Source organism: Octopus bimaculoides, chromosome Z (genome assembly GCF_046866305.1).
Source record: "Octopus bimaculoides isolate indiv1 chromosome Z, ASM4686630v1, whole genome shotgun sequence".
Lineage (NCBI taxonomy): Eukaryota > Metazoa > Mollusca > Cephalopoda > Octopoda > Octopodidae > Octopus > Octopus bimaculoides.
In genome coordinates this window covers 2,415,694-2,429,281 of record NC_142944.1, presented here as the reverse complement: position 1 = coordinate 2,429,281, position 13,588 = coordinate 2,415,694, and the positions used below count along the sequence as shown (strand labels likewise).

General features: G+C 36.6%; 1 protein-coding gene across 1 annotated transcript in view; it reads right to left on the bottom strand.

Moving 5' to 3' along the window:
• Nucleotides 1-3,904: 3,904 nt before the first annotated feature.
• The window catches only part of LOC106871179 (neuralized-like protein 4), a 90,191-nt gene continuing 80,507 nt past the window's right edge, over nucleotides 3,905-13,588 (bottom strand). Inside the window, exons 22-25 of the mRNA XM_089365363.1 lie at nucleotides 13,448-13,586; nucleotides 11,808-11,923; nucleotides 10,461-10,608; nucleotides 3,905-5,740 (exon numbers count right to left, since the gene is read on the bottom strand). Of these exons, the coding sequence (XP_089221489.1) occupies nucleotides 5,536-5,740; nucleotides 10,461-10,608; nucleotides 11,808-11,923; nucleotides 13,448-13,586 (608 nt within the window). The 3' untranslated portion in view covers nucleotides 3,905-5,535. The remainder of the gene's footprint in view (nucleotides 5,741-10,460; nucleotides 10,609-11,807; nucleotides 11,924-13,447; nucleotides 13,587-13,588) is intronic.

Here is a 13,588-nt window from a genome sequence, read left to right as displayed (position 1 = left end):
TAAGGAATAGGGGTGTTAAAATAATTGAATCGGTGAAAGGACTCCCCCCTCCACCACATACATACATAGCTAAAAGGGGAAGGTGGGAATGAATTCCAAGATGGAGCCCACCCCACAAGTGTTTTAAATCTACTTCATAAAGCAAATGAAGAGCTGATAGATAAATTAAATAGCTAACAAAAACATTTAGGAAAAGAGAAAGTGTAGATTTGCATAGAAAAGGAGTTCTGATGATATGGAGCAGATGAGAAAGAGGCTGCTTATGAAAACAACTTTTGTAGGCTGTGCAAAAGAGTGAAACAGAGGAGCAGGTGGTCTCTTACCTGTTAGTTGACCTATGCAAACTTTCTGGACAATTGGTGTACTGTTTCTTCTTGATTAGTAATGGGAAAATGATGATTAGAATGGTGGATTATCCTGATCTGACTCAGGAAGTTGTGTGTTTTCCTTTAGATCGTCTTTTCAATGTCTCAATGTTTTGGGTAATTATTAAGAAAGAAAACGTAGGACAATTGTTTTCCAGTAATTACCTGAAAAAAAGCACCCAACTCACTCTGTAAGAGTGGTTGACATTAAGAAGGGCACCCAGCCAAAGACGACACTGGAACTTGATGCAGCCCAGCAGCCTGCCGGTTCCCTGTCCAACAGCATAGAAATCAGACATTAAATGATGATGATGATGATAAGGACACACACATAAACATTGTATGACAGTTTTACTCGTTTCTCATTTCTATAAAACTCTATTTTATTTATCCTCAAACATTTTGTAACATCACTAGTGCTGCCTGACTGGCTCCCGTGCTGGTGGCATGTAAAAAGCACCATTCAGTCCTGGTTGATGCCAGTACCACCTGGCTGGCCCTCATGCCGGTGGCACATAAAAAGCACCCACTACACTTTCAGAGTGGTTGGTGATAGGCAGGGCATCCAGCTGTAAAAACATTACCAGATCAGATTAGAACATGGTGCAGCCTTCTGGCTTGCCAGTCCTCAGTCAAACCATCCAACCCATGCTAGCATGGAAAACGGACGTTAAACGACGACGAGATGATGATGAATGTATATGTCCAATTTAACATAGTAAGGTTTCTTGCTGTATTACCTTACTTAAAGCAGGTCAAACAACTACACAGTGGTTTACCTGTGTAGTTGTTCAAAGTAAAGGTGGTGGTTGTTTAATTGGAGGTCAGTGCTGTTTGAACACATCTATGATGAAAATGTTTCAGCTATGATCTCCTGTTTCTTTGTACTTTGGAGACTATATTTCTGGTATATCTTCTATTTATGTGTGACTGAAAAAGATTTGGTTGTTGTTTTCAGCAAGACAGGTAACCATGCTGAAGCTGCCCTGTTGAACATCTAGACCAGCTGACATACATTAATAATACCTTACATGTGAAACAATATAGTTAAGCAACAATTTAGCAGACAGACAGACTAGTTGATACTCTCCTTTGCTGGAAAACTATTCTCTTCTCATATTCTATTGAATTTTTTTTTAGAAAGAAGTGGAAAAGTGGTTAATGTAAGTTGTGATGTGAAGTATGAATGGTTTAAGTGGTGGCAGTGTTTCAGTTACATCATCATCATTTAACGTCTACCTTCCATGCTGGCATGGGTGGGATGGTTTGATTGGAGCCGGCCAGGCAGAAGCCTGCACCAGACTTTTGTGTCTGTTTTGGAAGGACTTTTACAGCTGGATGCCCTTCCTAACATCAACCACTCAGCAGGGTGGACTGAGTACTTTTTATGTGGCACAAGCACAGGTGAGGTCAGTTTTGGTAAGGTTTTTACAGCTGGATGCCCTTCCAAAATGCCAACCACTTTACAGTATGGACTGGGTGCTTTTTAAGTGGCACCTATACTGACAGGGTCACCAAGTAACCTGCAAGAGAAAAATCTTTTGAGAGGGGAGGGGACATTGGAGGAGGGGATCTTGTGTTAGATGATGAAAGGTTATAGTGAGACAGAGACACAGAAACAAGTGTCTTGATGTAGAGGAAGTACAAGGTTACCTGGCTGGAGAGAGAGAGAGATGAGGAATGAAGACAGAAACAGGTGTGGTGTTGCAAAGGAGATATGTGGTTTGCAGCAGAATACCTGTTTCTGTCTTCATTCCTGATGCATAATAAGTTCTTTTATAATAAAGATTTACAATTATCATCAACAAGATGTCCATTTTCCACGTTTATCTGATGGAATTTGTAGATGCAAATTTTCTATGGCCAAATACCCTTCCTTTGCCAACCCTGACCAATTTCCAAGCAGACAAATGTTTATCACAAGGAAACTGGAAAGGATCAACATTATTTGTATGGTGATGATGATGATGATGATGTTTGTTTACATCCATCACATAATGTCAAGATAAGGAAACACATGAATTTCTCTCACTTTCCATCAATCAAATCCACTCGCAAGGCTTTGGTCAGTCTGGATCAAGGTGCTGCATGGTGGGAGTGGACCTGAAAACATGGCTTGAGAAGCAAGCTTCTTAACCACAGAAACAGGTGAGAGTTGGTGACAAGAAGAGCATCTGGACATAGAAAATCTGCCTCATCAAATTCTGTTTGACTCATGCAAGTGTGGAAAAGTGAACCTTCAATGATGATGATGATGATGACATTATGCAATGGAAAACTCTGCCTGTGAAATATTTCAGAGTTAAAAAACATCTGTTAATTTCAGGACTTCAGTTCCACTAGCTGTAGTTTAAAGGGGGCTTCATGAAGTAAGAAAAAAAACAAAAACAAACTCCAGAATATGGATCAGAAATTGCAAAAGGAGAGTTGTCAACTGCTTCAAGCAACAAATGGATTCACTAGACATAGGCTCGGTCATCTTATTGCAAGAAAATATAAAATAAAAAATAAATTCAAACATCAAAGAAACTAGAAAACAAAAAAGAAAAAAAAAAAACAAAGAAAAAGAAGCTGAGGTATTGTGAAACATTTATTTAACGATAACATCAAACTACTTTACATGATCACAGATAAGCAGTATCTGAGACAAAAAAAAGGGGGGGGGGGCAGCTGGATAATAATAATAATAATAATTAATAAATTAATAATAATAATGATTTCTTTTATGCATTCAAAGAGTTTATGAATAACAGAGAGAGAGAGAGAGAGTATTTACAGGCTTAATAAATAAAATATTTAGCAAAATTTCGTATGTCTGTGTGTGTGTAATTTATATTAATATTTTTTTTTTCTAATTAGAGGTATAGCTGCCACCCCTCAACCAAATTAATTATATTCTGCAAAAGTTGAGGTGACATAACACTTTTTTTTAGTTGTCTTAGTCAACCATTATTAGCAATATTCTTCAAATTTTGGGATTTACATTTTAATAATAATAAACTTTCCATTCAGTAGAATGAAATTTTAATATTGTCAGTGTCTTTTTTAATGGGGGGTGTTTAATTTTGTAGAATAAATCTTTACATTCTTTTTTTATTTTAGATGTAAAAGCGAAATAAATAAATAAATAAATAAATAAATGGAATAAAATAAAGGAAACAATGGAATTATTAAGATTGAAGGTTGAAGCTGAGAAGGGAAGATTTGTAACAAAACAATGAAAGTTTATATTCCTAAAAACGGATGAAACATGAAGAGACATGAAGAGCAATATCAGTCTTCTGTTTAAAAACAAAACAAACAAAAAAGAAACCCAACAAAACAACAGTGAGGTATAATCAACAATATTAAACAAATAATAAATTTGTTTTTCTTGTTTTTGTTTTCTTTGTAAGTCACTGAATTAGAAAATTAACAAGCACAGGTTTCACCAAGTTAATAATAAATAAATAAATAAATAATTTATGACTAAACTACCATCTTAGCAGTTTAGTAAAGAATAAAAAATTAAAATTAAAATTAATCAACAACTAAAAATATTGGTCCATAATCTAAACAAATTCTATAATTTTATTGATTAAGAAGGTGGAGTAACAGAATTAGAATCGGTGGAGCACCGGACAAATTGCCACGTGGTATTAAGTATTTTTCTGAGTTCAAATCCTACTGGATCAAATTTTACTGTTTTCACAACCCTTCAGAAGTTGTTGATATTGTTATGTAGACCCAGATCGACACTGATCTCTTACCAGAGAGTTATGCCATGTAAGTAGTCGGCCAAACAACTAGGTGGAATGCCTCAGAATTATTGTTCTAGATTATCTCATAATACCACTGTCTGAAGACCAAACTGTACGGTCAGACATGCAATGGTTAATTATAGGAGGTGCTGCAGTCTGACCGGACATCTATTAATCCAATCTGGTGGTGGCTACAGTAAAGGTGGGCAAGGGTAGACTTGGTCACAGTGCAGCAGTTGCTGTTCTTCTGGTGTGCATCCCAGCACAGAGTTTTAGAGTTAATAAAAGGTACCGACGTTGCAGTCATCTATGTGTGTATGTGTGTGTAGGTGCATGGCTTTTATGTGAGTGGAAGCGTTAGCACAATGTTGTTGATGTATCTGTGTGTTCGGGTGGGAATGTGATTGTAGATACAATGACAGAGATGGCGTCCTTCACATAATATATTAGTAATATTCTTTGTTTCATTGTGTAGACACTGTGTGGGTGTGGTCTATGTGCAACTTGTGAAAAGACAGAATGTAGTAGTTTGTTTGTAGTTTGTGGTGAGAATATTGGGGACCCAGGCACAATTGGCATAATCCATCATGGATTAAATATGTTATTTGTACACAATTGTTATTGATTCTTTCTGTTGGCCAAATGTGTTACCTGTGATTTCTCTAAAATATCTATGTGTATTGTTTTGCTTATTTTACACTGTCTTCTATGTGTTCTGTGAATATTCTGAAAGTGCTGTGTGCAAGTCCTTGTAGTTTTGTCTTATATGTCTCATATTTATGCTGTTGAGTTGTGATGGTGGGTTGTAATTGTGTAATTCATGTATGGTAAAAAGGGAGATGGGATTACTTCAGGTGTTGTGTGTTGCTTTGGAAACAGGATTCTAGGCGACTTGATGAAGTGTTTCAGTTGTGCACTATGGATGTCGAATGCAGGAAAGATCTCAGTGTGCATGTGTGTGTGTGTGTGTGTGTGTGTGTGTGTGTGTGCGCGCGTGTGATATCAACTATGCATGAGGCAGTGTGTATGCTTTGAGGAGGTGTTGAAAGGTTGTGTAAATACATGTTAAAAAGAGAGGCTGAGAGGACGGATCCTTGTGTTACTCCATTCGGGAAATTAAAAATTATATATTTGTACCCCACAAAGGCTTGGCAACCTGAGAAATAGTTTAATAGGCAGCCAGTATTTTATGTTCTTTTTTGTTTTTACCACATGTAGCTTGTGGAAAGTGGGTAATCGAATAAAACATTTTGCTAATGTCAATGATAATTAAAACAGTGTATGTAGAATTTGTTATTTATTATTTGAGCTACCATGTATCTTTTGTGAAACGTGTGTGTGTGTGAGGATATGTGATGATGGGAATTTTGTTAGTTGGGATTTTCTTCACATGTTAGCTTGTTCCTCTTTCTATCTACACAAGTTTGAACCTATTCAACTTTAATTAAAAGTGATGCAAGCATTATTGAACCTCGCTCTTTGGTACTCCATTCAATTTCATTATTGCTGAATCTTGGATCAAATTGCTCATTGGAACCTATTGATGATGGACCAACTTTGTATGAGGATGGTTTTACCCACACTTGGAATGCTACTTGTGCTTGATGAGATTTTTTAGTTTTAGGATCTATGAATCTGAAAAACACAAAATAAATAAATAAATACATAAATACAATAAAGAATCAGAGCAGCATCGAATAAACATCAATGTTCAATGCATAATGATCTATTTTAATGATCTATTTTAATACACACGTGTGACACACACACACACAAATATCTGACTGAACACATCACTGCAATCATGTATCAAGAACCTTAATGCATACAGGTGTAAGCATGGCTGTGGGGTTAATAAATTCACTTTGCAACCATCTGGTTTTGGGTTCAGTCCCACTGCACAGCAACTTGGAGCAGTGTCTTCTACTATAGCCTTAGGATGATCAATGACCCTCTCAATGAATTTTGTAGTTACAAACTGCAAAGGAACCTGTCACATGTGAGTGTGTGTGTGTGTGTATGTGTGTGTGTGTGTGTGTGTGTGTGTGTGACAGCTTGACAACCAGTGTTGGTTTGTTTAGATTCCTGTAACTTAGCAGTTTGGCAAAAGAGACCAATAGAATAAGCAGCACAGAGATTGTTGTTTTAACTGACTAAACCTATCAAGTCAGTGCCCCCAGCATGGCCATAGCCCAAATGGCTGAAACTAGGAAAAGAATAACAAAAATAAAAGTATTAAATTATTTCAAGTATTAATATAAATATCCAATATATAAATCACACACAATTCACACTTTGGTGGTTCTGTTTGTTATATTTCTCAGCACCATCAAGCATTACTTGATTCACATAATCCTTTCATCATCATCATCATCATTGTTTAACGCTGGCATGGGTTGGACAGTTTGACTGAGGATTGGCAAGCCAGTAGGCTGCACCAGGATCCAATCTGATCTGGCAATGTTCTACAGCTGGATGCCCTTCCTAACACCAACCACTCAGAGAGTATAGTGGGTGCTTTTTACGTGCCACCAGCATGGGAGCCAGTCAGGTGGCACTGGCAATGACCATTCCTAAAATTTTTTTTTTCATACCACCGGCATGGGTGCCAGTCATGCAGTACTGGCATCAGCTAGTATGATAAACCACAAAAGTTAGTTAATCATTAATACTTATGAAATGGAACAACAAATCTTTTCTTCCAAGTTTGATAAATGAAAAATAATCCACAATCTTCATCATCATCATCATCATCATCATGGGTCCAGAATTTGTTGAGGCAGATTTTGTACAGCTGGATGTCCTTCCTGTTGCCAACCCTTACCTGGTTCCAAGCAAGTTAACATTTCCCCTCCATGGCAAGACACATTTTTCACAGAAGATTAGAAATAAATGGCACTTCTTGAATGACGTGCTCATTTACAAATAAGGAAACACACACAAGGCTTCTTTCAGTTTCTATGTACTAAACCAACTCACAAAACTTTATATGTCCTATGGCTATAGTAGGAGACTAGTTCAAGGTGCCAAACAATGAGACTGAACCCAAAACCATACAATTTGGAAGCAAACTTCCTAACCACACAATCATTCCTGCATCGCAATATAAAATTAAACAAATGAAAAAAAAAAAAAACTTTTTTGTTTTCTAGATATTATGCAATAGAGTTCTTTGAATTGAAAAGGATTCTTGAAAGAATAAAATATGGAATATATTTTGGCCAAATGTCAAAGAGGAAGTTCAGGCCATAGGTACCATAAAACAAAAAATCAGGAAGTAAATTACCATTATGTGTTGTTCTTTTTATCTCCACCCCACTCCCCAGATCTGTATCGAAATAATTTTCGTTTATAACATGTAAATGGTTGTAGTTTCAATGAATTTAATAAAAAGAAAAAGCTCTTATAAATTTAAGAGATTTTTAGTAGTTAAAACACAAAGCAACAACAACAACAACAATAATATCTAACAGTGACTGTTAACAGGTGAAGTGGTCTTTAAGTTCTATTGTGTTTAAATAATCAAATGTTTTTGTTTGAAAACAGAATACTTTTTATTTCACAAATTGGTACATCAAAATGTTAGATTTTTCATTGTGTAGTTTAAGTGAATTTGAAAAAGTTGAACAGTGTGTGTGTGTGTGTGTGTGCGTGCGTGTGCGTGTGTGTGTGTGTGTGCGTGTGCATGTGTGTGTGTGCATATTTTGTGGCTCTTTTTCCTTTGGTTAGATGAATATATTATTAAGGCATTATTTTACAGCTGCATGCCCTTCCTTCTGCAAGCCCTGATTTGGGATATTTCCCTGTCTTTGAAGGTACAAGACCAGCAGCCAACACATTAACATGGAAAAAGACATCACTATTCACAACTGAGCAATTTTCAGAAAAGAATGAATGTAAACAAACACAAAGGTATACATATGCACACTTATATACGATAGAGGCTTCTTTCAGTTTCAGTCCATTGATAAGGTTTTGGTCAGCCCAAGGCTATAGTAGAAGACACTTGCCCAAAGTGCTGCATATGAGTGAGACGTGATTAATTTCCTGTTGTGTCTCTTCTTCCATAAGATTATCATGTCTGCAAAGGTGCCAAGAGACTAAATGAAGTTCATAATTCTGGTTTTGTATATCAAATGGATGTGAAATAAATCTCCACCTTTATAGAACACCAGTCTATTATAGGGAATATTAACAAAATAATCAAGTGCCTATTTCCAAACATCAAACAAATTGGAGGGTGTAAATTCATTCTATGTAAGAATGTACATTCCTGGTTTTCTTCTAAACCAAATTAGGATTTATAACCTGCAGAAGGGATATGTGGACCTAGAAAGTGAAGACGGTATCAGTGTGTTTAGAACCATGTAAGTTCTCTTAATAATACTCAGACTATTTACGTCTAACACCAATCAATATGATCAATAAAATCTTCAGTGATGTATATTTGGTAATTAGTGGCACTATCTACCAAATATATATCAGTGAAGGTTTTATTCTTCATAGCGTAAATACTTGGTGATCTTGTTAGTACAGGTGCCACTTAAAAAACATCCAGTCCACACTGTAAAGTGGTTGGTGTTAGGAAGGGCCCCCAGCTGTAAAAACCTTGCCAAAACTGATCTCGCTTGTGCCATGTAAAAAGCACTGAGTCCACCCTGCTGGGTGGTTGGTATTTGGAAGGGCCCCCAGCTGTAAAAAACCTTGCCAAAACTGATCTCGCTTGTGCCATGTAAAAAGCACTGAGTCCACCCTGCTGGGTGGTTGGTATTTGGAAGGGCCCCCAGCTGTAAAAACCTTGCCAAAACAGTTGCAGAAGTCTGGTGCAGGTTCCTGCTTGGCCAGCTTCAATCAAATCATCCCACCCATGCCAGCATGGAAGGCAGATATTAAACGATGATGATGGTGATGATGACGATGACAGCAGTTGCTCAATTAACTGAACAGCAGGCTCATTGAATTACAGAGAGTAAGTGGCTGAGTATTCCACAGACATGTGTAAGCTTTCATGTAATACTTAGGTAGAATCAGTGTTACATAGTGCTGGATGTTTTAATTACTGGTACAGCTCATCTGATAGGATTCCACTCAGTTTCTGTCACACTAATTTCACTAATTAAGTTTTGGTTCATAACTGAAGATATTTACTCAACATGCTACACAGCATGTTGAACTCAAGAATTCATGATTGCAAACAAAGTTTCTTATCCATTTGGCCATAATTGTGTCTATTTTACTTCTACAACCTCTCCCTCTATCCACCAGCCATTGTTGTACACATTTACATCTAAGTGGCCTGAGCTGTCAGTAAAAGTTGAATTAAGTGTCTTTGGTAATAAACATTGTACAGCATTGGTGGAGGCATCTTAACTTGAACCTTTCAACTGCTAAACTAAAACTATGTCAATGTGGTTGGCTGTGATGCAAGAAAACAACAGTAGCACGATGTGGTCATTTGTATGTGTTAGAAATAACAACTAAATCTTTTCTCAAATCACATCTTACTGCCTTGAATAAAAAACAAAAAGCAAAAAAGAGGTTACTTTAGATTAGCGCTTCTTAAATTTTTTCATTCAGGCACAGGAGTGGCTGTGTGGTAAGTAGCTTACCAACCACATGGTTCCGGGTTCATTCCCACAGCGTGGCATCTTGGGCAAGTGTCTTCTACTATAGCCTTGGGCCGACCAAAGCCTTGTAAGTGGATTTGGTAGACGGAAACTGAAAGAAGCCTGTCGTATATATACATATATATATATATATATATATATATATATATATATATATATATATATATATATATATATATGTATGTGTGTGTGTATATGTTTGTGTGTCTGTGTCTGTCTTCCCAACATCGCTTGAAAACCGATGCTGGTGTGTTTATGTCCCCATAACTTAGCAGTTCGGCAAAAGAGGCCGATACAATAAGTACTAGGCTTACAAAGAATAAGTCCTGGGGTCAATTTACTCGACTAAAGGCACTGTCCCAGCATGGCCGCAGTCAAATGACTGAAACAAGTAAAAGAGTAAAAAGAGAGAGAGACCCCGTTTTTCATGACTCCAAATAAATACATAAATCATTTATTTTTTTGCTGAACAAAATTTGATTTTTGCAACCCCAGCATTTTGCTTCGCGACCCCTTTTGGGGTCATGACCCATAGTTTAAGAAGCGCTGCTTTAGATAATCTAGTCATAGATATACAGTGTTTGAATAAAAGTCAAGAGAGTCATGGCTGGAACGCTTTAATATAAGCTCTGCATAAATAGAACAGACATGATCAAAACAACAACAACAAAAAAGCAGATAATATAAAATAACAAAAAAAAAGACAAGGAAGAAGATATGAAACATACTTGTGTCTAGATGAGAAGTATTTAGATCCTGCATAACGAATTGTTGGTGAAAGAAAGAGTTGTCGACTTAATGAATCGTCAGGCTTAGTTTTCTCTGAGTAATGGAAAGACTGAGCCAGCAGGATGTTGTTACCTGATAATATTTCGGCTGGAAACAAAAACAAAACTAAAGTTTCAAACATGTCAAGTCAAGACAACATGAATATTCTTACAAAAAACCTAAAACTAATGATGCTTAAAGTTAACATTTCGAGAATATTTTTAGCAAAATAAAAAGTAGAGTCCATTAAGATTCTATTCTAGTAAGAAATAAAAAAAAAGCGAGGGTGAATGGAGTGTGGTGGTATGGGGATGTGTTGAGGAGTGTTGAGGAGGGACGAGGAGTATGTTCTGAAGAGGGTGCTAGAGTTTGAGGTAAATGGACAGCGAAAGTGAGGTAAACCGAGGAAAAGATGGAGGGGACAGGTGGAGGAGGAGATTGGGAGGGTTGGTTAGAGAAGGGAGGACGCCCAAATCTGAGCAAGATGGTGTGAGGGTGGTTGCTATGGTACTGAGGTAGATCTGGCCAACCCCCATTAACGGGGACAAAACCCGGATTTGATGATGATGATGATGATGTAGTAAATTTAGGATTCTCATGTTCAACAGAGGGACATATCAAATAATGTTGTGTTAGATACACCATGTGTAATTAAAAGAAGTGATGGTCACAGCTGGAGCACACTAGATCAGGACTGACTAGATCCAGTAGACTTTAGTCTTTCGTTAACTTTTTAATGTGAACATGATAAAGTTAATGAGAAACATCTACATGTTGAGAAAAACACAATATTAGTCAATGACTAATATCATTTTAATTAGTCTAGAAAATATGGGAAGACAATTTTGAGCATATTTCAGTCTCATTACACCTTCTCAGCAAAGTACAAACTTTCACATACTTGCCAAAGCAGTGATGTGTGAACCACTAAATAATACGATATAGTATGTTAGTTAGCATAAGAATTTAGTATGTTCCAAAAGATAAATTCCTGAAAGAAACTGGTAAGTATAGTAAAGACTATGATTTGCTTAGGATGGTTTTAATAAGAACAATATATCTCACAATATGAGCACGTGTCCATAGAAAACATGTCAAAGTAGATATTGGGGCTTGATAAATTCCTCCAGCTCAATGGATCCTGTTAAACAACCATCCAACTTATGCCAGCATGGAAGATGGACATATGATGATGGCCTTTCTCACAGCTGATTCCTTCATATGACATTGGCCAGCCTGGGGCTATAGAAGAAGGTACATAAGGTGTGTGTGTATAAAAGAAATAAACGAAATCCATTCATACATACATGATAAATGTAAATCACCACAATCTAATATTTTCCGAACTGCTTCCAAACGGGTTCCATAAAATGCTGCATGCCATTTTTCAAACATGTTCAAATTGTGAGATTTACAAGGTGTCCTGCAGAAAAATATGAAAGATAGAAATTAACATCAATTTGTAACCAACTTGTAACATTTCTCACTGGAATGTCTGTCAGATATTTTCCATGAATTGTGCTCAAAACTATTTTCAAACTATCTTGACATTTTTTTTCTTGTTCCAGAAACAGTATCACAATCTAACACTAAAGTTCCAAATACCTCATTGTTTTGGACTATTTGAGAAATAATACATAGAATGCAATAAATATAAAATGTCTATTGACTCAAGAAGGAACTTTAAAGGGTTAGTTCTGGATTCATGGCCTTTAAAATGAATGAAAGGCAATTCCTTCCCACTGCCCTTAGACATGATGCTAACTAACTTTCCTCATTCAGCCCCTATTCCCAAGATGCCATTAACTTTAACATTATAACCTAATTTTCTCTTTCATCAACAAATTTGTTTTAACACTTAACCATGGAGGGAAAAGCATCCCCCATGATAATTCTGTTTGAGCCTCTGAGAGTGGCAAGAGGAAGTTTTCCTAAAAACTGGATCTCTGGTCTGAATTTCTGCAACAGAGTGAACTTTATCAAAAACATTCCAGAAGAGGAAGGAGGAGGATGTGATTGTGTTAATTAAACTGGACAATGGATTATGTCTACCAACCAAGAACTCCGGATGCCAAGAGTTGGGATAAACAGCCTAATTCATCCCACATGATGTTCTTACAATTCCATTGATCCATCACAATGGCCAGGTACTTTATTTTATTAACAGTCTAGACTGGGATTATCAGATGTCTCAGAACCAACAATGTGGTACAAACACAAACAAATCCAAAGACAGAATATTCAGTGATGCACAAATAATATCGATTATCAATATTTGACTGGCATATATTTTTACCAATGTTAGATGGATGAATGGCAAATTGTCTTTAGCCCAATTTGAACCTTGAAACAAATAGATACCGAATAAAATGCTTTATTGGGTCAGTCTGTAAGACAAAGTTGATGGTGGTGGGAATTGAAACATGGAACATTAAAAAAGCTGCATCAAATACAGCCCAGCGTTTTTACAATTCTGCCAATCCACTGGTTGTAATGTTTCTTGTATTATATTTTGAGGGGAGGAGCTGAGTCAAAACCATCAACCCCCCCCCACTACTTGACTGTATTGAACTTTATTGAGCCAGGAAGAACAAATGGTAACATAGACCTTGATGGATTTGAACTCATAATGTAAAAAGACAAGAACAAATATTGCAAGGAATATTTTGGTCTGATATTGAGTGTTCACCACCATAATGGTAAATAGTAATTGTTTATAACAGAGGTAGAAGGAATGGAATTTGGAAGAGTGAAATTAATTGATACCTTAATTGATTACTTTAATCAACAATAAAGGGATGAAAGACAAGGTTGGTGGGATTTGAACTCAGAACATAAAGAGCCAGAACACACATACTGCAAGGCTCTAATAATTCTGCTAATACACCACCGTGGTGGTGTTGGTGGTAGTAATAGTAGTAGTAGTAGTAAAAAACTGTGATCTTACTTGAGTGAAAAACGGCACCACCCACAAGGTACAGCATATTCCTTTGGTGGATCACCTCGTTTATAGTACAATTCATCTCCACGTATCTTATGACAAGTTTCACAATAACACATATTATACTGCTTACTGAAATAACCGTCT